The 26042-nt window shown below is 39.7% G+C and overlaps 1 protein-coding gene across 4 annotated transcripts in view; it reads left to right on the forward strand.

The window, feature by feature from the left end:
- Nucleotides 1–26042, forward strand: part of NALCN (sodium leak channel, non-selective) — a 232194-nt gene that overhangs the window by 145448 nt on the left and 60704 nt on the right. For all 4 annotated transcript variants that reach the window (XM_074562155.1, XM_074562147.1, XM_074562164.1 and 1 more), the window contains 2 exons: nucleotides 23210–23346; nucleotides 24682–24823. In XM_074562155.1, the coding sequence (XP_074418256.1) occupies nucleotides 23210–23346; nucleotides 24682–24823 (279 nt within the window). The remainder of the gene's footprint in view (nucleotides 1–23209; nucleotides 23347–24681; nucleotides 24824–26042) is intronic.

The following is a 26042-nucleotide window of genomic DNA, read 5'->3' on the forward strand; positions in this document are numbered from 1 at the left end:
ATGTCCTTCTAATAATTGAATATCAGTGTTTTTCTGTGCAAAGCATATACTCATTGCTGAAATTCGTGGTGGGAGAGAAAGCTTTCACACAAACTAGGTTTCTAATATGAAAGTCACACTGGCAAAGAGATAAAAATGGGTAGTACACTGATCTTTTCCAGAACTAAATACAGAAGTCAGGTCTGCAACCTAATCTTCCATTAGTTTTTTTGTCTCTCTCGTAGGTAGCATGTTTCTACTTTCACTGCTGGGAATGGGTACAAATTTTAACCCTTTTTCAGATTTGGGGTTTTTTTTGTTGTTCTGTTGAAATCAGATGAACAGGAAGAAAAGGCTGAGGTTTTACTGCCAACCCCTTGAGTGTACATTCATGATGTTTGCCGAAGCAGTCTGTTTGTGTATTTATACTTCTCCAGGTTTTGTTTGCTTTTTTAACTATTTCTAGATGCTAAGCTATGCAACGTGGTTTCCATACACTCTTGCCCTCCAGATATTCATCCTCTCTTCATGTAAAGCAGTTCTAACTAACAACTGAAGCAGCTCACTGGTTTTCTAGCTAGTGAAAATACATGCTGTTTTTATGGCTTCTGCTAAACACTCCTGCTGCTGTCTTTTTGTATCATTGTCTGTGGAACAAATGAAGAAAGCAACCTTATTTTTCTTTAACTTTTTACTGTGAACTTCTAAGAATAAATATCTCTGCACTGATCCTTACCTTTGTTTTGGTCAAGAAATCTTCATAATTAAACCCCTGTGAGAGCTTTCCAGAGGTGAGGGCTAACAAAGTAATTTATTCAGCAGAACAGGTCATAGAGAGAAGATAAGTCAAAATCTGACTCTCAGCCAAACTGAAGCCCATGTGCTCCAGTACCATCAGTGAAGCCAAGAAATTCTACCTAAGCCGGATTCCAGCCAGAGAAGGAAGTCTAGATTGTCTGGTATGAAGGATAATTAAAATAGGATGCCTGAAACCTACAAAAGTAAAAGGTTTTCCTTAATGTGGAGTCGGGAATTGAGAAAATATAATTACACACTCTAAGAGAGCTCTAAAAAGCACTTATTTTCGTCTCTGTTAAAATGAAAGCACATGAAGTAACTAAGACACTACGTGCCTTTTTTCCCTGTGCAGAACTCTGGTTTCTCACAGAACATGTTCACATGGCAGCTGGCCAGTGGTCTGTGAACTGCTCGCCACACTATCATGCATGACTTACTTATTAAAAGCAAAGTACTTTCCTTTTGGGAGGGAAATAACTGCTGGGAAAACAAGCCATTTTAAAGAGGACTGTTGTAGGGAAAAGAAAATAATGTATTGGAAGAGTCCTTGATCCTGCCTTTCTCCCTGTTATGAAAACCAAACCATAAACAATTCAGGTTTTGGAGTAATGCACAGTTACACAGCTATCTGCAGCCCAAACCATCTGTGATTTGATATTTAAAGTGCAAGAGCCTGCATTATTCTGAAACCAGAACATCTGCAATAGTGAAGCTTTAAGCAGTTCAGACTTTTACCAACATTAACCAAAAAAAAAAAAATTAAAGTTGTATTGAACAAGGCAACTTGTATTAAATAGACTATTGTTCCATAATGTCCTTTACATTTAGTATATGCCTTTGGGTCTAGATAATCATATGGATAACAGAAGAGGAAAATGTCGTCCTTTCGCTGGTTCACTGTATGTCTTAAGTAAGTTCCTGATGTATGAAAAGATTTAGATGAGCTGAGTGAAAACAAGCTGCTTGCAATACCTGGAAGGAATTTTCAGACTTGCCAGAGCTACTTTAGGAACAAAACCCATTAATCCTGGCTGTCATTTTTAATCTTTGAATTGTGATATCAACAGATCTGCATAAAGCTGTTCTAAAAGGACTCTCCAATGTTCAGGTCTCATCCATTTACTGCATCCTGTAAAGGTATCATAGGCTTGGATTAAAGCCATTCAAGAAGCAAAGGACACCAAATTTTCATGGCATGAAATGTGGAGGATGCAGTCCTCCACAGTATAAAACCGTACTTCAGCTTTATGGTTCTGGACTATCCTTTGTCCTATTCCTCTTCTTTTTCTTCTTCTCATTTAAAAACTTTGTGAATCTCTCTCAAAATTCTTAGAATGTATTTCAGTGTTAAATGATGAGAAGAAAATTATTTTCTGGCTCAGTTCCAGGGGATCAAACTGTCCCAGTTCATTTACTGAAGCTGTAGCTTCAGGAGCTGAGGAGTAGTAACAAATTGTTACTAGAAGATTTTCTCCGAGAGTGCCATAATGTGATCTTCATTTATATTTGGTACCACTTATATTTCCTTTTCTTTCAAAATGTGTCTGTCTTGAAAAACTGACTCAAAAGCCTGTAATGTATTTATGTGTTAGTAAAAAAAGTGGAAGAATATTTGCAGAAACTTCTTGAAAGTTGTAATTTGTAAGAGATGGTAAGAGTTTCGACAGATACTTTTTTTTAGCTTAAGGTGTTACTGAAAACGCATATTCTCATGCATATGTGTGGGGATTTCACTGACTCTCCCTAAGCTCACAGTAACATGGCAATTTGGACTAAGCATCAACAGGGGCAGGAGAAAGTTACAAGGTCGCTCGCAATGAGATGGATGTTGTTTTCTTTTTTCCAATGTATACAACTAAATTTGCTTTGTCTTGTTAGTGTTACCTTGAAAATGAATCATGTATATTCTTGCTTTGTATAATACTGTTCTCTCAAACCTCCTCTGTGTTATACATGTATACATGCACACACACAAATGTGTCTGACATAAAGTTTTCTGTTACGAATCCCACTACCTAAAAACAAGTTATATCTGCCGCTGCAAAATACTAAGGCTGACTTACTGGTGCAAGTGAAGCTGGCAGGAGCTTCAACATTAACTTCAACAGAATGAAGTTATATAAAGCTAAGGTGAACTGCAGTACAAACTACATAATGATCATCATCTCCACTCATATCACTTCGTGTAGAAATCAAACCTGTTAGTTCAAGGTCCCCTGTGGGCAGCTGAAATGAACATACTTCAAAATGGAGCTTCCCATCCACCAGACGAAGTGTAAAATCTAGAAGAATGTTACATGTCCATGGCAGTACTTGGTGTTTGATGGCCATCATAGTGCAGCAGTGATGCATTCCTATAGGCACGGTGTTTCAATAAAACTTTGACTCAAAGATCAAGTAGGAGCTAAGATTTCTGAACTATGTTGCCGGCTCTCTGGTCACTGACTTTGTATGTCAATTACAACCTTAGAACAATGTTGTCTCATCATTACCACTGTTGTCTTCCAGGACTATCCTCAATACATCATGCCCAACCAAGAAAAAGTGACCCCTTGAACGGTTTCAAATAACAAGGATGACCTATAGGCTTCATTTAATCTTTTAATTTCTTTCATGCTTCTCCCACTACCCCTTTTCATTCTTGAGCTCCAAAATGTCTTTCAGTGTCCTTGCAAAATCTGGGGGAAAAGGGCTTTATTTTTGTGAGACCCGGTTTTGTTTTTTAATTTGGGCAGGTCACTAAGGACCAGTCCTTATTTGTGTGGAGGCCTCTTACTATCACTTTAAAGCATAAAGCAAGTTCAATATGAGTGACATGCTAGCCTTCCACTTCCATATTTAGCAAACAGGAGCATCAGTAGTTCTTCCAGTCCAGTCTTCCTGTGCCTTGGTGAATTCAGATTCTAACTTCATGAGGACAGAGGACACCTGTTTACATGGTGTTGATACAACACGTGGACAATATGGTGTCTCAGGCTCTGCTGAAATCTTTAAGCACTACTGTAATATCCACAAGAATTATTAGATTTGCTAGGAGATGAGAGAGAAAAGGGCTCCTCACGCTTTCTCCTTTTTCTTTATGTAAGTGCATGCTTAGACTGTGATGATTCTGACCTAAAGAAAAAGATGCATGATATGCACAAATTGAACTTTTCCCTCACATAATCAGCTTCTGTAATTTCCATTTATGTGAATAAATACATCGAAAGGAGTAGACAAAACATACATCTCAGTTAATACATTTATACTGCCGCTCATGGGACAGTGGCACTAACTCAGCGTGGTAAAAAAGTATTGGTTGTATGACTTGGCAAGCTATTCTAGAAACTTTACAAGTGGGTTTTGGTTTTTTTTTCTTTATAGAAACATAAACAAACTCATTTCTGTTTTAAACTACTAGCAATAGGATAATCCTTACAAAAATACAGTGGCACATCTAGTAAAGATTTAGACAGTCCTGTAAATGCTTAAATTAATGGAAAAGCCATCATAAAATGTCATACAGAATTTTAAATTATCGTGGTTTATAGATATTATTTATAATGTTAAAGCCCTGATCTGGATAAAACTCACTGACACAAACTCTGTAGGAGCTGACTTTAAGGCTTGGAGTACAGAGATCTCGTTAGGTTACACAGAAAGAAAATTAGGAAGGCAAAAGCCCAGCTGGAGCTCAACTTGGCCACTAACATTAAGGACAACAAAAAAAGCTTTTATAAATACATCAACAAAAAGAAAGCCAGGGAGAATCTCCATCCCTTACTGGATGCTTGGGGGAAAGTTGCAACCAAGAACGAGGAGAAGGCTGAGATACTGAATGCCTTCTTTGCCTCCATCTTCAATAGTCAGACCATTATCCCCAGGGTGCTCAGCCTGCTGAGCTGGAAGATAAGGATGGAGAGCAGAACAACCCACCCATAATCCAGGAGGAAGTAGTCAATGATTTGCTTCTGCACCTAGACGCACATAAGTCTATGGGGCCGGATGGGATTCACCCAAGAGTACTCAGGGAGCTGGCGGGAGAGCTCACCAAGCCTCTCTCCATCATTTATCAACAATCCTGGTCAACAGGGCAGGTGCCAGATGACTGGAGGGTGGCTAATGTGACGCCCATCTACAAGAAGAGTCGGAAGGAGGATCCGGGGAACTACAGGCCTGTCAGCCTGACCTCGGTACCAGGAAAGATCATGGAGAGGATCATCTTGAGTGAGCTCTCACGGCAAGTGCAGGGCAGCCAAGGGATCAGGGTTGGCCAGCATAGGTTTAGGAAAGGGAGGTCCTGCTTAACCAACCTGATCTCTTTCTATGACCATGTGACCCACCTGCTGGATGCGGGGAAGGCTGTGGATGTTGTCTATCTGGACTTTGGTAAGGCCTTTGACACCGTCCCCCACAGCATTCTCCTGGAGAAGCTGGCGAATCATGGCATAGACAAGTGTACTCTTTGCTGGGTTAAAAACTGGCTGGATGGCCGTGCCCAGAGAGTTGCGATTAATGGGGTGAAATCCTCTTGGCGGCCGGTCACCAGTGGTGTCCCTCAGGGCTCAGTTTTGGGGCCAGTTTTGTTTGATATCTTTATCAATGACCTGGATGAGGGGATTGAGTGCACCCTCAGTAAGTTTGCAGACGACACCAAACTAGGTGGGAGTGTTGATCTGCTTGAGGGTAGGAAGGCTCTACAGGGGGACCTGGACAGGCTGGATCGATGGGCCAAGGCCAACAGTATGAAGCCAAATGCCGGGTCCTGCATTTCGGTCACAACAACCCCAGGCTTGGGGAAGAGTGTCTGGAAAGCTGCCCAGCAGAAAAGGACCTGGGGGTGCTGGTGGATGGCCAGCTTAACTGGAGCCAGCAGTGTGCCCAGGTGGCCAAGAAGGCTGACAGCATTCTGGCTAGTATCAGGAATAGCGTGGCCAGCAGGAGCAGGGAAGGGATCGTGCCTCTGTACTCGGCACTGGTGAGGCCTCACCTCGAGTACTGTGTTCAGTTCTGGGCCCCTCTGTACAAGAGGGACATAGAAGTGCTGGAGCGTGTCCAGAGGAGAGCTCCCAGGCTGGTGAGGGGTCTGGAGACCAGGTCATATGAGGAGAGGCTGAGGGAGCTGGGCATGTTAAGCTTGGAGAAGAGGAGGCTGAGGGGAGACCTCATTGCCCTCCACAACTACCTGAAAGGAGGTTGTAGAGAGGTGGGTGTTGGCCTCTTCTCCCAGGTGAATAATGACAGGACCAGAGGAAATGGTCTGAAGTTGCAGCAGGGGAGGTTTAGATTAGATATTGGGAAGAATTACTTTACTGAAAGAGTGGTCAGGCACTGAAATAGCCTGCCCAGGGAGGTGGTTGAGTCACCATCCCTAGAGGTATTTAAGAAACGTCTAGACGTGGCACTTCAGGGCATGCTCTAGTGGCAGAGATTGTAGGGATTGTGGTTTTTTGAGCTTTTTTTTTTTTTTTGGTGTGTGTAGGGTTGGACTCGATGATCTCAAAGGTCCTTTTCAACCATGAAGATTCTATGATTCTATAATTCCCTCTAATTTCCGGTCTTGGCAATATGGTTGCTTCCGTTCTCTGAGCCGTGGAGAGGAACAGGCTTGTTCAGAGACACAGTGAGGTCTTAGGCGTGCTAAATTGTCTTCTGCAGATATCCCTCTTTCTCCACCCACCTCCTTCCCCCATCTCATTCTTTCCTGTGTCTGGAGTCCAGGATACCTGTTTTACTAAGCTAAGTGTCTTCGTGTCGTGGTTTAACCCCAGGCAGCAACTAGGACCATGCAGCCGCCTACTCACTGCCCCCCTCCCCAGTAGGTTAGGGAGAAGAGGGAAAAAGGAGGGGAAAGGAAAAAAAAAAATCATGGTTTGAGATAAAGACAGTTTAATACAACAGTAACAGAAGAGGAAAATAATAATTAATGATAATGATAATAATGATGATGATGATGATGATTATGATGATAATAGTAATAGTAAAAGGATATACAAAATAAAATAATACAATGCAAGTCACCCTCACCACCCTGTGATTGGTTGCCCAGCCTGTCCCAAGCAGTGATCACAGATCCCTGCCCCCTGGCCAACCCCCATTTCTACACTGAGCATTGTCTATGGTATGGAATATCCCCCTGGTCAGCTTGTCCTGTCTATGCTCCCTCTCAGCTTCTATGGGAAGCTGAAAAAGACTTGACTAATATAAACATTGCCTAGCAACAACTAAAACAGTATGTGTTATCAACATTGCTCAGCATTCTTCTCATGCCAAATCTAAAACACAGCACCTACTAGAAAGAAAATTAACTCTGTCCTAGCTGAAACCAGGACACTTGGTTAATTGCTTACACTTGAGAGAAATTTACTTAGTGTCAGGGTGCAACTCCTACTGGAGAAGTAATTAAAAGTTCAAAGTCACATTACGTTCTTGTTATGCCCCTATGCATGGAAGTGGTCAGTCTATAGAAGTGCATCTATTAAATATGCAAGCTAATAGCAATTACTTTTTTACTTACAGGTTGGAGATTTCCAGACATCAAGTTAAAAACTAGGATAGGGGAGCATAGACTCATGCAAGGAACTTTTAGAAAAGGTATAATTCAGCACCTAACAAAGAAAGAGGCTTATTTTCATTGGCATAGACCACATCCTTCTGAAAAGAAATGTGTGTGCCTCAATCTCGTTTAAAATATTTCACACATGTTTTAAAAAAGAAAAAAAAATCTAAAAAAATAAAGAATCTTGGTATTTATCTTTTAAAACATACAGAAAAGACTCTGAATCAGATATTTTTTGGTTATACCACCAGTGCCTTGAGGTAGTTAAAGTGCTTGCAATGTGCTACATTCCATTCTGCACTAAAAATAACATGTTAGTTCTGGGAGGATGAGGTACCCTCTAGGCAGTAGGATAAGCAATTATGTCGGGGGCAAAAAAGCACCAATCAAAATGTCAGGACATGCTCTTCTTTTTGCAGTTGTTTTTATGCTATTTGAGAAGAGTAAAGGATATGAAGACCTCCTGAGTGTACTTGTAGATGCGTATTTTTCTTTTCTAGCCATCTGATTATCATATCCTAAATGTATATTTTGGGTCTGCTTTCCAGCCCAACTATAAAAACATAACATATATTTTTGCTCTCTAGTACCAGCAGCCTGGGTGATTTTGAATCTACAGACACACATACGTGCAAACCATTTCAGAATCATAAAAGTTTTCCTCCATTTTGGATCCTGCAAATATCTTTGTTACATATACATATGTGAATGCAGGTGTACACACACACCCACACACAATAAACTTGTCAAGTATACAGATTTTTTCAAAGTGCCCTGATTTTTACAAGTTGCAGAACGATAACAGATCCCTTTTAAAATCAGGCCAGTTTTATGTAAGTGCTGAATATATTCCCAAAGCTTGACAATGTGTGTGCATGCCTTATAAGAATATTGTTCTTCATAAAAAAAATCCTTAAATCCTTAACAGCTCCAGCAGTGCCTCTAATGAGCTTTCTTGTGTTTAGTACTTTTTTTTTTTTTTTTTCACTGAGCGTGTCTTAATTCCACAAGATTATTTTATCCATTGTCAGTAACGAAATGATGTGGAGTACCTGCGTATCTTGTTTGTAATGGCAGTGGACTGTCCTAAGAGAGCAAGCCCTACTAGAGACTTTTACTTTGGTGACCCAAGTGCACTACGTTCAAATGTAAGTCCTTTTGGCCTCTATCCTAAAATTACTGCTCTTTAAGTATAATGTTGCTTGGTGTTCAAGATGGTGGTCACTGATATCAGAGGAAAGCTTTCTGCAGCCCTTACCCTCAGAAACCCTAGTTTCTGGGGTAAGGATGGCTTCTGGTAACCCATGTCTCACTTCTAGATCTAATTATATCGGTATCAATGTCACCCGATAGTAGAACCAAGGCACTGACAACTGCTTGGCAGTTTTTTGTAAGCAACAATTGATATAATTTCACTATCTATGTTTCTGGTAAAAAAAAGGCCAATATTGAGCTTAGACATTTTTTATGAAGCTTGCTGAGGAAGAACCTGTAGGCTACAATAACAGCTGTACTGGGTTAAAGCAAAGGTCCCCATGGTTCAATATCTTGTCTGTGACGATGGCCAGTAAAAGATGTTTAGGGACTAGCATAAGAACAGAGGAGGCACATAGTGACATTTCATTCTGCAGTGATATTTCATACTTGAGTGGTAGTCACTCTCCAGGGATTTGGGAACTTCCAGTATCCAACACAGTGTATCTTTGTCTAGTATTTCTTGATGGATTTTTTCTTGCATGTGTTTGTTAAATCTGTTTTCAAGTCTGTGTATTTATTTAGCACTTACGGCTTGTGGTAGCAAAGATAAATTTAACGATGCACTATGTGAAAAAATATTTATTTTTCTACTTATGAATCTGCCACTTGATTATTTAATTTGATGCCCCCTAGCTCATGATGTACAGTCATTCCAGTCAAATGCTTCCTCAGTGCTCTCTCCTTCCTACCGTGCCTGTTATTACTTCCACTGCATTCTCTCTTTGTGCACCTGTACACGCAGCTTTAGAATCTGACCAAAGTTTCTTTTCACTGGGTAAGTCTATTTGAAGTGATCTGCAATAGCAAGCAAATTTGGCAGTTTAATGCATCTTGGAAAAAGTAATGTTTAATATTCATTACAAACCCTCTCAGTTTTTTTCTAAGTTAAGTAAATCAGCATGTAGAATTACTAGGACAGAATTTCTGTAACGTCATTATTTCCTGGAAATCATTTTCTTTTTAACAAGAATTCAAAATATCTAGTCCATAATAGAAAAAATACTAGCAAGGCAGTCTGAAATAATCTGAAGTCTGGTCTCCCTGCATGCAGCTAGCTTGCTGATGCTTTACTGGTACTGTTTTTCAGGGATTTCATCTTTTTGCTTCCCTTTGTCTCCATTTGCTCTCCCCAGAGGCAGTTTAGTATTTGAAAGCAAGTTGTTTCTAGGGGAAGTCCAGGCCATTCAGGTACAGTCATTATTCATTCAGAAGATAGTTTTGACCTTACTCCTGTTAAGACGAAGGACTCTTGCTGTCCTGGCGATGCAAACAGACCTATTAACAACTCCTTTATTCAGTGAGGAGCAAAACTGTACTTCCCTTTCCCTTTCCCTTTCCCTTTCCCTTTCCCTTTCCCTTTCCCTTTCCCTTTCCCTTTCCCTTTCCCTTTCCCTTTCCCTTCCCTGCCCTCCCCTCCCCTGCCCTCCCCTCCCTTCCCCTTCCCTTCCCTTCCCTTCCCTTCCCTTCCCTTCCCTTCCCTTCCCTTCCCTTCCCTTCCCTTCCCTTCCCTTCCCTTCCCTTCCCTTCCCTTCCCTTCCCTTCCCTTCCCTTCCCTTCCCTTCCCATTAGCATTGCACAGGAAAGAGCTACAAAGCTGAAACCTCGTCTGGTCCTGACTATCTTGCTGCACCCCATTCTGGGATGCTGAACACGTTTGGTCAGAACACACTGCCGGGGCCCTGTGCCTTTCACCCAGCACCGCCAGGCATTCCGCAGATCTAGGAAGATGCCAATGACAATTTCAGCAGTAGCATCACTTCCTAATTTTGTGCCAAGGTTTCAGCATTAAAGTGGGAGTTTCAGCATGGGGATTTTTCACAAACATATTGTGAGAACAAGGTGTTATAATTGGTATATCTAATTTAAACACATTGGGCATAAAATTATATATATATATATGTGAATATGTCTGAAAATCTATGAGCTTTTTAAAGCCTAGTTAGATTTACTTGCCTCCAGAGTATTTTTATTCTGAGGACAGAGCTTGAGGTAATTCCAAATGGGAAATAAGTACAAAATAGAATAAAAATGAAAAATTACCTTTTCATTATATCTGATCCCATGTAAATGGATTTTTAACAAGTGGCAGGAAAGATAAGTGTCAAACACATTTTATTAACAAATGAAAAGTACAGTAATGGTTCCAAACTGAATTTTAAGTACTACATAAAATGCATGAAATCCTTCTTTTCATCATAGAGCAAAGATAGTAGAAAGTTAACAAAATTCAAGTTGGTCCTCCATTCCCATGCTATATGCAGAGCATTTAAAGTAGCACTATTTCAAAAGTAGTAAACTTTATAGAGAATATGTCCATTTCTGGAAAACAAGCTGTCCTTTCAAGACCGGAAAATGTGGTCATCTGGAAAACTGTTTCTGCCAGACTCTTTCCTTTTTTAATAACTAAGAAAGTTTTGAAAGTCTCCTGAAGGCTGTAGCTTCCACCTTTGGGTTCTAGCTCTTACCTCATCTATCTACTGTTTTTAAAAAAACCAATATCAATGGATCACAAATTCTGGCTTATATATTTGATGCCCAATGGTGAAATAAACACCTAACTATTAATTCACAAGTTGCCAATCCCTTGTATATGCAATACGGTATTATTTGTCAAGAAAACACATTAAATTCAAGAGGGCTTCTCTTGGATGAAGGTTCTATTGTATGAAATAGAGACCTTTGACAATTCTAGTCAAAGATCATGTTCAAAGCACACACTTTTCAAGGAGGAGAGATGGGAGTCAGATTTGCTGTGAATGTGGGAATAGCAGTAACAAAAATAAAAATGTAAGCTTCTGCTGCTTCATTTGTATCACCAGGGAAGAAAATGATTACCTAGCTTTTATATCACCAGGAGCTAATCTAATCTTTATTTTTTGTTTTATTTGGTTGATACCTAGGAAAAATGCAAGTGATTCTCAGGGCACGTAGGTGATTCTAGATGTTCCATCCTCTGAATTAAGGGACTGTCCTGTAGCTCTTTGGAAGAAAAGAGAGGGCTTGTGTAGCATTACTTCTTATTTTGATAGCAGTTGGCTCCTTGAAAGTCCATGCTGTGATTGCCTTTGGGTCCTTTTGCATCACACAGGTTTGCGTTGCCTTTCCTGAACGGTGTCTTAGGCCCATAGGAGCTTGTGGATCTATGCACTTGTGTACACATTGTATATAACCTTGTGCTTATAAAAAGTAGAAGTCTGGCCTTTGCATGAGATTGAATTTCTTGTTCAGTCATTAAAAAAAAGCTATCTGCTTAAAAGGATTAATTCATTATATATTTACTGAGATTTTTAGGTACCTGAGCGTAGGTCGCTCACTTATTTTCCACTTAGAATTCAGAGGACTTCTCCTTATAGTTCCTCAAGAATAGATCGGGCACTCTTTTAAAAACAATGACAGAAGATGAGAAAGCCTGCCTGTTTTTCCTTCATAATACCCAACGAGTGGGAGAACTATTTCAGAATTAAGGGATAATTCTTACCCATATCTCCCCTTTTAAAGAAGAAATCCATCACCACAAGAACACAAAGAACCATCCTCATCTCTTGTGAAAGGGAATAACAGAACACAGGAATCTAGCCCTGGCTAAAATTTCATCAGCAAACTTATGTGGGAGAAAGGGCAGCCAGTAACACCAAACTGTCTTTTTTTTTCATCCGTTCCAGTAAAGAAGGTTTCTGAAGTAATTAGGATCAGTCTCTGTGTCCTCCCAGTTACCACACACACAGGTTTCCTCTGCATGTCCTTTGATTAAATTGAGTTTCTGTGTGAATGTCTATACTGAAGAAATACTCTAAAACTGCAATGAATCTAAAACTCAGGCCACCTGTGTCACATTAAATGTACTGTCTCTGGTTCAAAAAAAGCAAACAAACAAACCACAAAAAGGCAAGGGGCAGATAATTTGTGCAAAGACAAACTCTTTCCTGTTTAAAGAAATATACTGGATTCTGGCCTTAGCTACAGCTATGAATTTTTTGTCAACTTCAGTTACATTTTCTCAGTGCTAAGGATATTTGACTGTAGAAATTGGTCCACTGCGTGGGTTGCAAATACTCACTTACACCTAAGTTATATTAATTAACTTCTCACAAAATCTAACAGAGCCCAGTAATGGTTTGAATGAAAGTACAAGTTATCAAGAGATGGCAGAGGCACATGCACAGCCGTGAAACTGAAGAGCATAATTATCTGCTGTTTTGCAGTTCATAGCTATCACCAAATCATAGAATAATTGAAAAGTTAAGGTTGGAAGGGACTTCTGGAGACCATCTGGTCCAACCTGCTGTTGAAAAGCAGGCCATTAGATGAGATTACACAGAGCCTTGTCAGACCAAGTCTTTAATATCTTCAGTGATAAAAATTCCACAGCTTCTCTAGGGAACTTATTCCAGTGATTTTCTTCATAGTGAAGAATTGCTTTGTTCTATCTAGGCAGATTTTTTCGTGAAGCAAATAGTGCTCTTTGTCTCTTGTCCTGTGACTAAGTCTCCTTGTGAAGAGTGTGCCTCTATATTCTCTAGAGCTACCTTACAGAGAAGATCTTGTTGCCCCGTCTATAGACCCTCTCCAATTTTCCAATCCCAAAAAAGTCAATTACATGAAGATCAGATCAAGTGTACGGCTTCATGCATATTTAGCTGAATACATTTAATGAAACAAATCCACATGATAATGGTGTTTATAGTAAAAGCACTGGAAACAAAAAAAGCACTGCGCACTGTGGTTGATGTTTGCTTAGCGTGTCCTGTGAGTAGACCAAGAATAATGCTTTCATTATCACATTTGGTACTTAGGTTAGGGTATTTTTAGGAAGATTTATCTGGTGTCTCATCTGAACTATATTCCATGTTGCAGGTGAAACATTCTTCTCCTAGCTACAGTGATCATGAGTAGATTATCCTTCTTGTCTTTGTAGAGATCCTTTGTATGTTAGAAGATATTATTATATTGATCTGTGCCAGAGAAGTACCCCTTTACATGAATGTCCGTAGACACTGCAGCACACCTAAAAAGAAGGAAACATAGGTTTGCATTGCCACAACCCACAGAAATGACATGAAACTTGCTGCACAAGCACCTGCATTCACGATCTGTGACAAATATAATTCAGCATCGACACCTAGCTGCTTCCACCTCAAGCAGCGCTCACAAACTCATAGGGAACATATAGGTTGGGTTTGGAGTCTGGAATTGTGTTCACATAGCATAGCTTTGTTTCCTATCATGCAGATAAAACTAAGTAGTAAATCAAGTTGGATATGCCTTATGTCTGCACCAGTTTAGTGGTGATCTATCTGGTGTAACACCCTGGACGATGCATAGATCAGCCTATACAAATCACATGGAATAAAGGGTTTGTCTGTATGGATCAAATTCCGGTCTTCCTATACTTCGGTATTAAGAGGGCCCTGGTCAAAGTTATATTGCTTTGTTAAACTGTGAGCAGGGACACACAGATTCTCTGCAGATTGAGTCTTTTGTCCCTGTGACCTCACTGCTCTTCAGCATTTTATGTACCTCTCACTGTCTGCATCGTGATAGGAAGTCAAGATGATGACTTCCTCGGTCAGTCACAGCCTGCTTCTCTGAGTCGCTTCAGCTCTTTTTTAAGTAAATGGGAGCTGCCTGTGGTGAGAACCTTTGAAAGTCTGTCCGCAATTATCATCTCCCAGATTGGCTCTATTTTTCTGCGAACCCAGCAGGGCAGATGAAGTTGTGTGTCTTGGCTATGTGTGGGTAAGCGCCATTTACAAAGCTACCTCCAGGAATCTTCCTTTGTGCGGGGTCTGGCATAGGTAAGCAGACATAAGAGTCTCTGAATTGACCTGCAATGCTACTTCCTTTGCTTCCTGCACAGAAGCACCCTTTCAGGTTGTAATGAATTTTACCCCGACTCTTGGAGATGAACACGTCGTACCTAGTCAATATTGAATGATTATGTTTGTACAAGAGCAGAATTCATACATCTTGTGCTTTTGTTCACTTGAAAATATTTTCGTTGCTTATTGTTCATCAAATATACAGTTCATAACAGATAATGACGCCTAGTTTAAGTGAAGTCTCTTCACTGAAGTGAAGCAGTTTCCTCTGATGAAATGGAGCATGTAATGCATTTTTCTATTGTAGTGGATATTATTTTGTGACTCTGTAACCTTTGTATGGAAATAAAAATATTTCTGCTGCTTATCCCAAGAGAAAAATAATTGATATGAAAATGATAAAGCTGCATTTATATGTGAAAAAGCTATTAAAAGAATGTTTATGCATGTTAGCATTAGATTTATGTTTCATGTCCATTATCTATTGTAAACTATCCATCCAAAAATGTACCTACCCCTGAACAGTTTTAAAATAAGGGTGGGGTTTATCTTCTCTAAAATAAGCCATTTTACCTTATCTAAACTACAGCATCTTCTCTAAGCTACTAATTTAGCTGATCTATATCCAGAGAGAGAGAGAGATGTCCAGGACCTGCTGTCTGTCCCTAAAGCTGGCTGCCCGGCACAGCCTGGCTTCTGCATACAGCTAAATTATTTTCCCTTTCCAAAACTACCTGCCACTTAAATAGGAAGTATCCATACTGCCTACTGGAAATGTCCCCAGATGGGATAAGCCCCAGACTGTGCTCAGGCATGATCAGGGAGGGTGCTAGCTGGCCAAGGCCAAAACTGTGCAAGCAGCCTTGCTAGCAGTGTAACAGAAATGGACAATCTTATTCCGGTTCTTAGGCCCATACCCCAGTACATTACTAGTATAGACGTAGCCTTATACTGCCTCTACATTCGATGAAGGAGTTACCCTAAGGTGATATTCCATCTTGCTTGTCTGTCTTACGTGTTTGTATGTGATGAGTCAATATCTGGAAATACCTTTTTCAGTTAAACATAGGAAGTGCCTAGATGATTATACGATGTACTTCCTGTTTGGACAACTATAATTAACTGAGATGAATACCATCATAGATGCTATGGCCAAGATTCATCCTGCCTAACGCTGGGAATCACACATCTGATTGTTCTTTAGAACATACTGGATTCGAGTTCCCTTCTTAGCCAGTGGAAAAAGATAAACATGTCTGAAAGATATAGACGGCCCAAGATCTGAAGTGACCTCTCCAAGTGCCTCTTCGTCACTTTTGGCTATAAACAGAGACAAAGACAATCATAACTTAATTAACTCACGTAGGTACCTCAGTCTGAAGGCAAGAAAGTTGAGTCTGGTCTGGTAAGAACATTCCTGGGGCCCTAATTACACACACCAACTGTGCGTAATCTCGGATCTCATATTTTTTAAAATGGTATAATTCTTGCCACTGCAGAGCAGAAGATTTGGAAATATGGCTGAAGTCTAATCAATGTAGCAATGTTTGCCTGAGTCTGTAGACAGTATGAGGTAATAGCTCTGAAAAATTCATCTTATTTATCTCAGTTAATCAAAGGCAAACTCTCTGACACGCTAGATTCCTGTCCTCTATTAGATAAATGGACGAAATCTTAGCCAAATTTTGCTAGAGGACTTTCATACCATTTGAATTGCAATCACCTCTTGTCAGCAGCATTTGTTGCTGAAGAACTGATAGGAGCTACGATTACTGGAAGGAAGTTATTTAAAAACCCACATTTGTGAAACCTTACTCAATATCCTATTAATTTGCAAGAGTTTGTGCAAAATTGAAGAAAAAGTTATTTAAATGAACAATTGGGAAATAGAAGTCACAGCACCAAATCATACTACATACAGCATATAAACCCTATGACACAGAAAAGTTGTTTATTAAAAAAAAAAAAAAGTCTTGTGCGTATGAGAAATATACGTGCAATCTTGTTTCTCCATCTACCAGGAACTTTTTCAGTTTATTTTACCCTTATATTATCAACAGTGCGGTCTCTACTGTGAATGCCAGCACCACTGTAATCATATTTTTTGGTACATTTCACTGAAAATTCCCCAAGGCAGCGCAGAATGTGGTTAAAATCAATTTAGGTTCTGTTTTACAGTCCCTACACAGGAGAATTTTTTATCGCTTGCAATGTCCCCATTTGTTTAGGTGAGCCCGAAGGGCAAAATTCGCAACTGGTACGTGTGGGCAGTTAACTAAAAGAGGAGAGGAGAGCAACCTCAAGCCTTAACCCCTTGTCGGTGCATGCCGCTTAACTGTTCCCTCACTGCTGGCTCTCTCCGGTAGCTCCAGCTACGTTCTCCCAGACAATACTTTGATGCAGTTCAGGGAATATTTTAATTGAGGGACTGCTTTCAAAGAAAGAACGGACAAGGCCTTCCCAGGCTGGACTCCAAGCCACACAGCCCTATAGTGCTATCCCACCTTCAGCCGAACTCACAAGCTTTTTTCCCGCTCAAAGTAGGTGATACACAACCCAAATGCCAGAATCCTACAGAAGTGCTGCTCAGGGGAATTGCTCGTAAAAGCTCTCACCTTGTTTCAGGTGCCTTGAAGAATTGGAAAACCTGTAGAAAAATAACTCTTATAATTATGCCTCAGGGCCATGACACAGGGCCTAGAGGAACCAAGAGCCAAACATTACAAACTATGGTTGAAGTCAGCGGGTACCATCTGACCTTAGGCAAGGGGTTAAGCCCTTGGCAGTCTTTTATATAGAACTATAGACATACTAATAAGATCTACACATCATAAATACTGCTTTTTAACACTGCGAATGTTACTTATACCCAAATTCGATTTGCAATTTTTTTTACCTTGATTTTCAGAATGCTTTTTACCTTCCGTTTTTTCGTGGTGCAGTTTGCTCAAACAAAATTGAGCTTTTACTTCATTGTCAATGGAATTGCAGGTGTAAATAATAGTAACTGAACAGCTGATTTGAGTTGAACTTTAAATCAAATGTAGGTATAAAGATGTTGATAGAAATTGATGCCAAAGCTGAGTGTGGGCTGTGAAGGCTTACCCATATGCATATATTCTTTTAGTATAGCTCATTCATGTCCAAAAATTTGCCAGACCTATGCAGTTTCAGAATAATAACAGAAAGGAAAAAAAGTGGCTTGTTTAATCTGCCTTTCTGATTTTTAATTGTTTCATTTGCATGTCATTTAATGCTAATTACTTGGATTTCATTCAAAGTTCCTTTTGACAAGCCAAAGGTGATGGTAAATCTAAGAATCTGGATAAGTAAAAAATTCTGGAAAACTGTTGGATGGGTGCTGGTGTCAGTTCGTAATGTCTTTCATCCCCATGCATTTTCATGCTCAAAGTGTTCAGTGTTGGAGCACATAGCACATCCTGCTAACAGTATAACACAGATATTGTACAGTCACTTTATTCTTCAAATACAACCCCTAAAGGAGATTTGCAGTGAAAAATGTTGATGTATAGCAGTGCACTATAATGTACCAAACAATATTAATTTAAAACTATCCTGTAGGGAGGCCCCCTGAACTTTCTTAAAAGGTTTGAACTTTTCAGTCACCATGAAATTATTCTGGGCAGCTGGCCAGTTCCTAAATAAACTGTGTGTACATCACTAGCAAAGCTTTTAATTTTGAACATGATTGATCTCTGCCTGCTATGAAAACTGTCAACTAAAATGAAAGAGTTAGAGCATTGCAGTAAATTTTTCATAATAAATTAATTTCATTGAAATATTTACAGAGCGTTTAAGTGAATTTCACATACACTTGTCTCACAGGCCATAAGAAAGCTGAATCTTTCACACTTTACATTTTGCACATTACTGGCTCTTCTTCCATGATCCGAATTAAATGAATAGAGAACATAAGAAAAAGTTAGGAAGGGTAGGTCTTAGCCCTTTGGCTATGGTTAACTCTGTTTCTCCTCTGGCATGTTCTCACCAAGGTTTCAATCTCTTAGAAACTCAATGAATATGTTAAATTTTAGCTTTCCTTTTGCTTTGCCAAGAACTTTACATCCGAGGATGTTTCTGTCTCTAAATGCAAGTTGGTGATACTAAGAGGTGCTCACTTTAGTTAGCCCTTTGAACTGTTGAAGTGGTCTTGTTCATATTACCAGAGCCCAGAGCGCTTCCACGTTCCGGGCTGGCAGCTCCCACCTGAGTCCGTAATGAGACCTCCGCATTTGCAGGCACTTCCAACGTCCTGCTTCCGTAGAAGGGGATGTAGGCTGGAGGACAGGCGTGACACCCCCCTGCATTCACCTGAAGATCTGAAGTGCACTGTGGCACGTCTCTGCTGGGAGGGAGAGCCTGTGGGAATGCAGCTCTTCTAATCAGGTCCTGCTGCTTGTCTCACTCCAATGCTTTAATGCTTTTTCAGCAACTCCAGTCACTGCTGTCAAAGAAGTTGCAATATGCAATTTAGAAGAACTCGCTACTTTCACCCTGATCAGGCTCACAGTGATAAGTATCTGGGTGACTATGGTACCACAATGTTTTAAGATAAAAAAATTAAGAACCACCGTTTATTGCCTTAGTCTCCTCTTCAGGTTCTACACAACACTGTGTGGCTCAAGTACTGTAATGTAGCGTATTTTTTTATTATTTTTAAATGTCACCACTTCCATTTCTGAAACGCAGATGAGAGAGCTTTAGTAGCTGGCAGGGGTGGGATGGTTTATGAATAGGACCAGTGTGGTTACGTGGGAGATGCCAGCTTCCTGCCGGCAAGGCTGTTATCTCCAGTGAGGCAGTGATTGCTTTTCTGACCAGCCCAGCACAATTGTCTGACCACAGCCAGGGTGCATCTGCGTCAAAGAGCTAACCCTGCCCCTTTTTCTCACTGGTCATTACCTGCTGTCTCTTTTATTCCCCCTGCCTCTACCCCTGTCTCCCAGTTTCACCACCAGTCATGCTCCATGTGTGTATTTAGGACAGGTTCTCTTCAGTTTTAAGGGCCCAGATCTTAATTACACTAAAGCTGGTTTTAGCAATCACTTATTTTTGTAAGGAAGCCTTGCAGTCACGAAGAAATTTACGGCTGAAGCTGCATTAAGGAGCGTGAATGAGATCACCACGCATTAATGCCTGGGCTGCACCATGGGAGAGAATCGGTACAGTGAAGCAGTTTCTGCTGGCACCACGTTCACAGCAGGGTTTTGCTTCAGAAGAGATTCGGTCTCACACTGGGCATCGTGCCCCGTTACACACGGGGTGCGAAGCCACTCTACGGACCGGTTGTTGGTTCCGATCCTTACACCAGTCTCAATGGCTGGAGTGCATTTGCGTGTCACCAAGGTGGAGCTTGGGGTTTTGCATCCTCCAAAAAGAATCTCGTTTTCTTACCAACACAGCTCATGTACTAAGCCGGCAAACGGCAAGTGCTGGTGATTGGGGGATTCACTTCAAACTGCTCCAGCCCAAAAGGAGATATGGCCATAATGGCTTTCAAGGACAAAAAAACCCCACACGGTTATGCCGTCTTCACCAATAAGTCTGCCGTTCTCACAGCCGTCTTTTGTATTGATCTAAGACAATTATGTTTACAGACTAGGGAGAGCTTGGACTTCAGGGACCCATATCTGAACATATTATTCAAGCTACCATTGGAATCCCAAATTAACATTTCCTCTTTGCCACTCCTTGCCATTTAGGTACTATTTGGATAATTTCTTCTGGTTTAGGGTCAGAGCAGACAGCTTTCTGTATGTATTGCGCCATCAAATCTGTCCCTGTAAACTCAAGCACCGTGGAAATGGACATAAATTCCTTCTGTGGCTTTACAGGAACTGTTCGAGCAGCCACAAGAGAATTTAGGCAGGCCAGGCTGACAGAATGCTCCCAGTAGGCTCTTTTGGAGCTGGAGATCGAGGGCCACGCAGAGCAAATCAGACCAGTGTGCATTTCCTTGCCAATAGTAATAATAGTAAATAAAACTAAAAATCATAGACAAAATGTCCTGATATTTTATTTTGGGTTTAGCCGTTACTAGAAACACTCTGCACCATCACTGCCACATTTCAACATAATCGTGTACCTTTAAAAAAATATAAGTGTTTGTTATGCAGTAAAGAAAGTTGAAATGTAAAGGTTTTGAGCAGCAATACAAAATAGGATTTACGTCACGTGGAGCAACAATTACACCCTAAGTGCATAGAGAAGAACTCAGTGAAGCTAAATGCCTCGTGCTCCCCAATATGTGATATTATCACAGCATGAATAATTGGAGATATTCTGTAGAACTGCTTTGACTTTATGTTATTTTAAAGCCTATCTTGAATCATTCTCCTGTTTAGACAGGGGATATTGCTGTCCCCTTGCTTGCCTTTCGAACTGTACAGTTTCCTGCTTCCACGATCTCCCTGATTTGTTCTGCGCTGAGACTTCAGACAGCACTGCAGTCCATCATGTGCTCTCTGTTCTGTATACTGACTTCTGTGAGCAGGGGTTCATAGCTGTAAGAGACATTGTTTGCCCATGCCAAAATCTGCATATTTATGCAATGATTTCTTATTAAAAAGCAAACCAGGAGAAACTGGAAACCTTTTTTCCCTCTAAAAATTACCCCTTCCTGAAGCTTCTCAACAGTACGATGTTGCAGAAAAGCCCTGTTAGATTATCCAGTTCATTTCCTTGTCAGTGAGGGATTTCTTTCTGCAGTACTCTGGCGTTTCAAAGGTTCTGTCTAGTCTGATTTTGGAATGATGAGGCACTTCCCTCCAGAGACCTCACTGAACACTCAGAGATTTCCTTGTGAGGGTAGTCATCTTTATTCTTAGCCTAAGAATTCCCTTTCTTAATTTCATCCTATATTTCATCCTCTCATTCCTATATTTGAGGTACTCTATCATATTATTGAAATAATTAGTTTTCAAATATTTCTTACATAAATCTACATTGTCTCCCCTCCCCTTACTTTGTTATCAGTTACGGTAGATGTAGTATAAATATTGGGCACCTTGTCTTTCCTCTCCTTTTTTCTCCTTTGCCCCATGTAGCTCTGCCCTGGTTTTCATGGCTCTGTTCTGCACTATTTTGGCTTGTCAGTGTGAGACTGATTGATAAAATGGTATTTAGAAGTGAACGCGTACCCAAGTATGGTCTCTTCAAAGCAGCATGGAGAAGAGCTGTGGACTTCTGTACCATTTCTAAAACTATAGAATGTCTAACCAACGGAGATGGGTTGAGAACGTAGCCTTTGGCTGGTAATGTAATTGGTGCCCAAATTGGCCTTTTGATGCTGTATTGAAGTACAAGTTCTTGTTTATTTTATGCTCTTATTCTTGCTCTAGAATTTTTTCAGTCTGTTATTTCCTGCTCCTATTTCTAAATCTGTCCTTTTCCTTGTCTGCCGTGGTATTTGCAACTCTTCATATTTTAATATCAAGTGAATTTCATTAATGTCGTAATTTCTTCCTTTTAAGGATCATTAATGAAGCTATTAAATAGGACTGGACATAATAGAGATTTATGCAATATTCCCCTTCTATTCTGACTCAGTGCTTTACCATTAATCATTAGTCTTTATGTGCAGCTCTTCAAACAGTTTTCAGTCCACATGACAACTTAGATCCAACCGAATATGAATTGATTTTCAGCTTAAGCCGCCCTACGGCTGGCAGTGGTGATGTTGCGGATAGCATGACGGTGCAGCAGAGCAGTTGTTCCTCTATAGCATGCTGTGGGAGCATGCATTTCACTAGGCTGCGCAAATGAGAGTTAAAACTCCATTCGACCTCCTGGGCAATTGCCCCTGGTAAAAATCTATAGCTGATGTCTGTCAGCAGTGTTCCCTGCAGGTGCTGATGGTGAAAATCTGTTTTAAAATGCGGGCTTCTAAGCCTTGCTCACAATCAGGTGAGAGAAGGAGAATTGAAATCATCTCAGTTACGTCTCTGCTTATTGACACAGTATGCAATACACATACCATTAAAAATAAATGCAAAAATTAATTTCAACGATCCTTTTTGACTTGGTATTTTGTTGCAATGACACGATTGAATTGCCACTATAAGGTAATCAGAATTCAGTAATCATATCTCCATATCATATCTTTTTTTTCTTATATCATTAGATTTAGCCATCATCTGTCCACATAGATAGATGTATATGCCTTTTCTGTACTTAGATGTGTGATATTCCATGGAATAACTGGTTTTGGATACTTCTAAATGCAACATTTGTTAGTGATTTGCTGCAGCTCAGTATCAGAATTGCTGATGTGGATGGATTCTTTTGAGTCTTTTGTTGTTACTTAGAATACTCATGTAAATGTAATTTTCCTGTTATTTTCATTTTCTGAGAGCTGGATTCCTTTAAAATTGCTCCCTTTAAAAATGCTATGTTCTATTTGAATGTCGAAGAGCTGTCAGCATATACAGAAAGATGCGCCTAATAAGAAATCATGGGTGTTTATTTGCTTGATAAAGTGTTAGGGATCTGTGAAGAAAACATAGAAATAAGCATATTGAATAGAACACTAATATACTTCGTATTTTAAAATTAAAGTTATTAGCAATCCTCCCATTTTATGACTTTCAATTAAAGGCATGGTATTGTTAGGTATTTGTCAGCTGCTAGCACAAGCAGATCAATAAACTAGTATCAAATTTACCCTGTGTAGTTCTTTGCTGCCATCTTCTGTTTCTTTAAATTATTGCTATTATTATTTGGGTTCTGAAAAACAAGACTGGGATGTTACAGAGCAAAATTTCCCTTTCTGTCATTTTTTTCATTTCCTTTTTTATAGCTAAAGCAAAGTGAAGCAAATGCAGATACAAAGGAGAAGCTTCCATTGCGTCTACGCATCTTTGAAAAATTCCCAAACAGGCCACAAATGGTGAAAATCTCCAAGCTCCCTTCAGATTTCACAGTCCCAAAAATAAGGTATTGAAATATTTCCTTTGCTAGGATGCTGTAAACTTGTCTGGTGCCCCATAGCACCCAAAATATTTAACTTTTTTTGCTTGTGGATTAGACAGTTCAGAAAATCAGAGATGAAACAGAATTAACATTGGTGTTGAAAGGATGTGACATTTTGACTTTACCTCATTATTACTTTTGGAAAATAGAAAAAAATACTCCTTATAATGTATTCCTAGCACTCCTTATAATGTATTCATGAAAGCAACTAGATTGACCACAACAGACACAAGTACGATATGATTGAAAAGTGTGTTGTTGTTTCTCCACTCCCATTTGGATTTTACGTTCTTGGCTGACATAGAGAACTAGCAGTCTAATCAATTCTCATGTAGCTTTTTAAAGATAAGGTCAACTGGCAGCAAATCATTAGAGGGGATAACACAGGCCATCCAATACCGGTTATTCTGTGATGACCTTGTCCCCTCTTTGTACTTACATAGTTACCACTGCCCTGTAAAACTCACCTTAACAAAGGCTCAGACCCTCAGTTGAGGGCGTTCTTCTCCTAGTCTTAGGCTTTTTTGGTATTTCTTTCTATCTGTGTTTTTCCCAGTATATTCTAGACTCATACTTGATCACGCTAGATACTGAAACAGACTTCAAACTATCACTAGCAAATCATATCTTTAAATCTGAAGGTATTGTACTATGTAGAACTATCTCTCCAGATAAAAATTAGTTTTGACGTAGTCAATTTACACTGAAAATAGGGCAATTCTACTAAACTTAAAATACAGCAAGATAAATGTATATTTGTTGTAAACAGAAATGCTTCTACATTTTAAACATGGCAATTGTGAGGCACAGAATTGCTGAAGCGCCTTAATACCGACATTCAAAGCAGCTATATGAACAGATGTTTGAAATCTTCAAGAAAGAATTTCTTGCAGAGAGTATGTTTCCTTGGGATTATATCAGTATTTGATTTACATTGAAGTAACAACTCGCTGTTTAATGAGCTCAAAAGAGCTGAAAACTGCAAAAGGCACTTCAGATATTTAGCACTTTAACTGGTAAATAAATAAATAAATAAATACTAAATGGAATGAAATTTGTTTCTTTGAAACTACATGCAAACCACCCACCTCTCAATTAAGTTATGTATTTCTTTAATAAATGAATTTAAGTTTTATCAGTTATTTCAGCACTCTGTCCTTTTATCCATCTATGGCTCAGTACAACTTTTTCTGAGTTTATCCATCTTAGCATTAATGGGTTGTGACTTGTCATAAAGAAAACCAAATATTAAATCTTCCTGGGGTTTTAATCCATCAATGTCTTCTATCTGTTCACAAGGGAAAGTTTTATGAAGCAGTTTATTGACCGCCAGCAACAAGATACCAGCTGTTTGCTACGAAGACTTCCTTCAGCATCTTCTTCTTCGTGTGACCACTCTAAAAGATCAGCAATTGAAGAAAACAAATATATTGATCAAAAGGTAAATCAAGAGTATGGGGCAGTGTATATGTCTTTCCATGAGTATCGTGAGGAAAGACCTCAGATTATTCAGTTTGCCAAACTACATAAAAGTGAACACAAGCTAGGATGACTGAACGCAGGCTAAAAGGCTGTATTTAATTGAGCCTAAAACAGACATCACAGCAGATCCTCGTTTGGTTTAAATTTTCCTGTCTCCTTTGACTTCACAATTCAGGATTTGATACATAATTTTGTTCAATGCATCCATCCTATGAAGCTATTTTTTCAAGTAGTCTTGCTGTTAATCACCGAGAAGCTAGTGGAAAATTAAAGTTTGTGAATATCACGTTGGATTTTTGAGTGCCTTGAAGCTGTTACAACATTGAAAACGCACTTCACTGAAGCAAGGTATCTGTGAAATCACTGGAGATGAGTAAAAGTTTATGAATTATCCTAATTATTTACAGGCAGTAACCTCTCTGTAGGCCTGGGAATTGCTAGAAAACAGATGCTGAATGCATATATTTGATACCCATTGCGCTAAATGCTGCTGGTGTCCCAGCCAGACTGGCATGGATGGTTGTATTTAAAAAGTATTGGGACTGCTTGGAATGATGATGATGATGATGATGATGATGATGATGATGATGATGATGATGATGCAGCAAAAGTAAATGTGTGTGACTTCTGGCACCTTGCAAAACTATAGGGGCAGAAAAAGTCTTCATATGCATCATGGAAAATATGGTTTCCCACATTTCTAGTGGCATCTACACTGATATCTCTTCTTGATCGCTTGTAATATTGTGTAACTTATTAATGACACTTTAACTGACAAAAGAGAAGTCCTTTCGGTATTCAGAACAGGGTGCTTGTATCCCTGTTTGAATATTAACATCGGGGGTCTGTAAATACATTTTAAGTTACAGAATCACAGACAACAAAAAGAAAGAGGGTACGTATTGTAGTTGCACAGTATCACCCTGGCTTTCCTAGTGTGTGGTTTGCAACTATAACTCAGGAAAGCATTCGTACAGACAAGAAGCAGAGTTGGGGAAAACGATACTCTTCTGATAATGAATGAAAAGAGACAATTTGCAAACTACTGTGAATTTCCATCCCTATTTCAGTGCAAGAACCCATTCCTATGGCTGATGTATTCTATGGCATCAGTAAGCCAAAGCTGAACAGCATGGCCTGAGAGGGAGGTCTGTGGTGAAATATTATTTATCAGACAA

This window comes from Larus michahellis, chromosome 1 (assembly GCF_964199755.1).
Source record: "Larus michahellis chromosome 1, bLarMic1.1, whole genome shotgun sequence".
NCBI classification, from domain to species: domain Eukaryota; kingdom Metazoa; phylum Chordata; class Aves; order Charadriiformes; family Laridae; genus Larus; species Larus michahellis.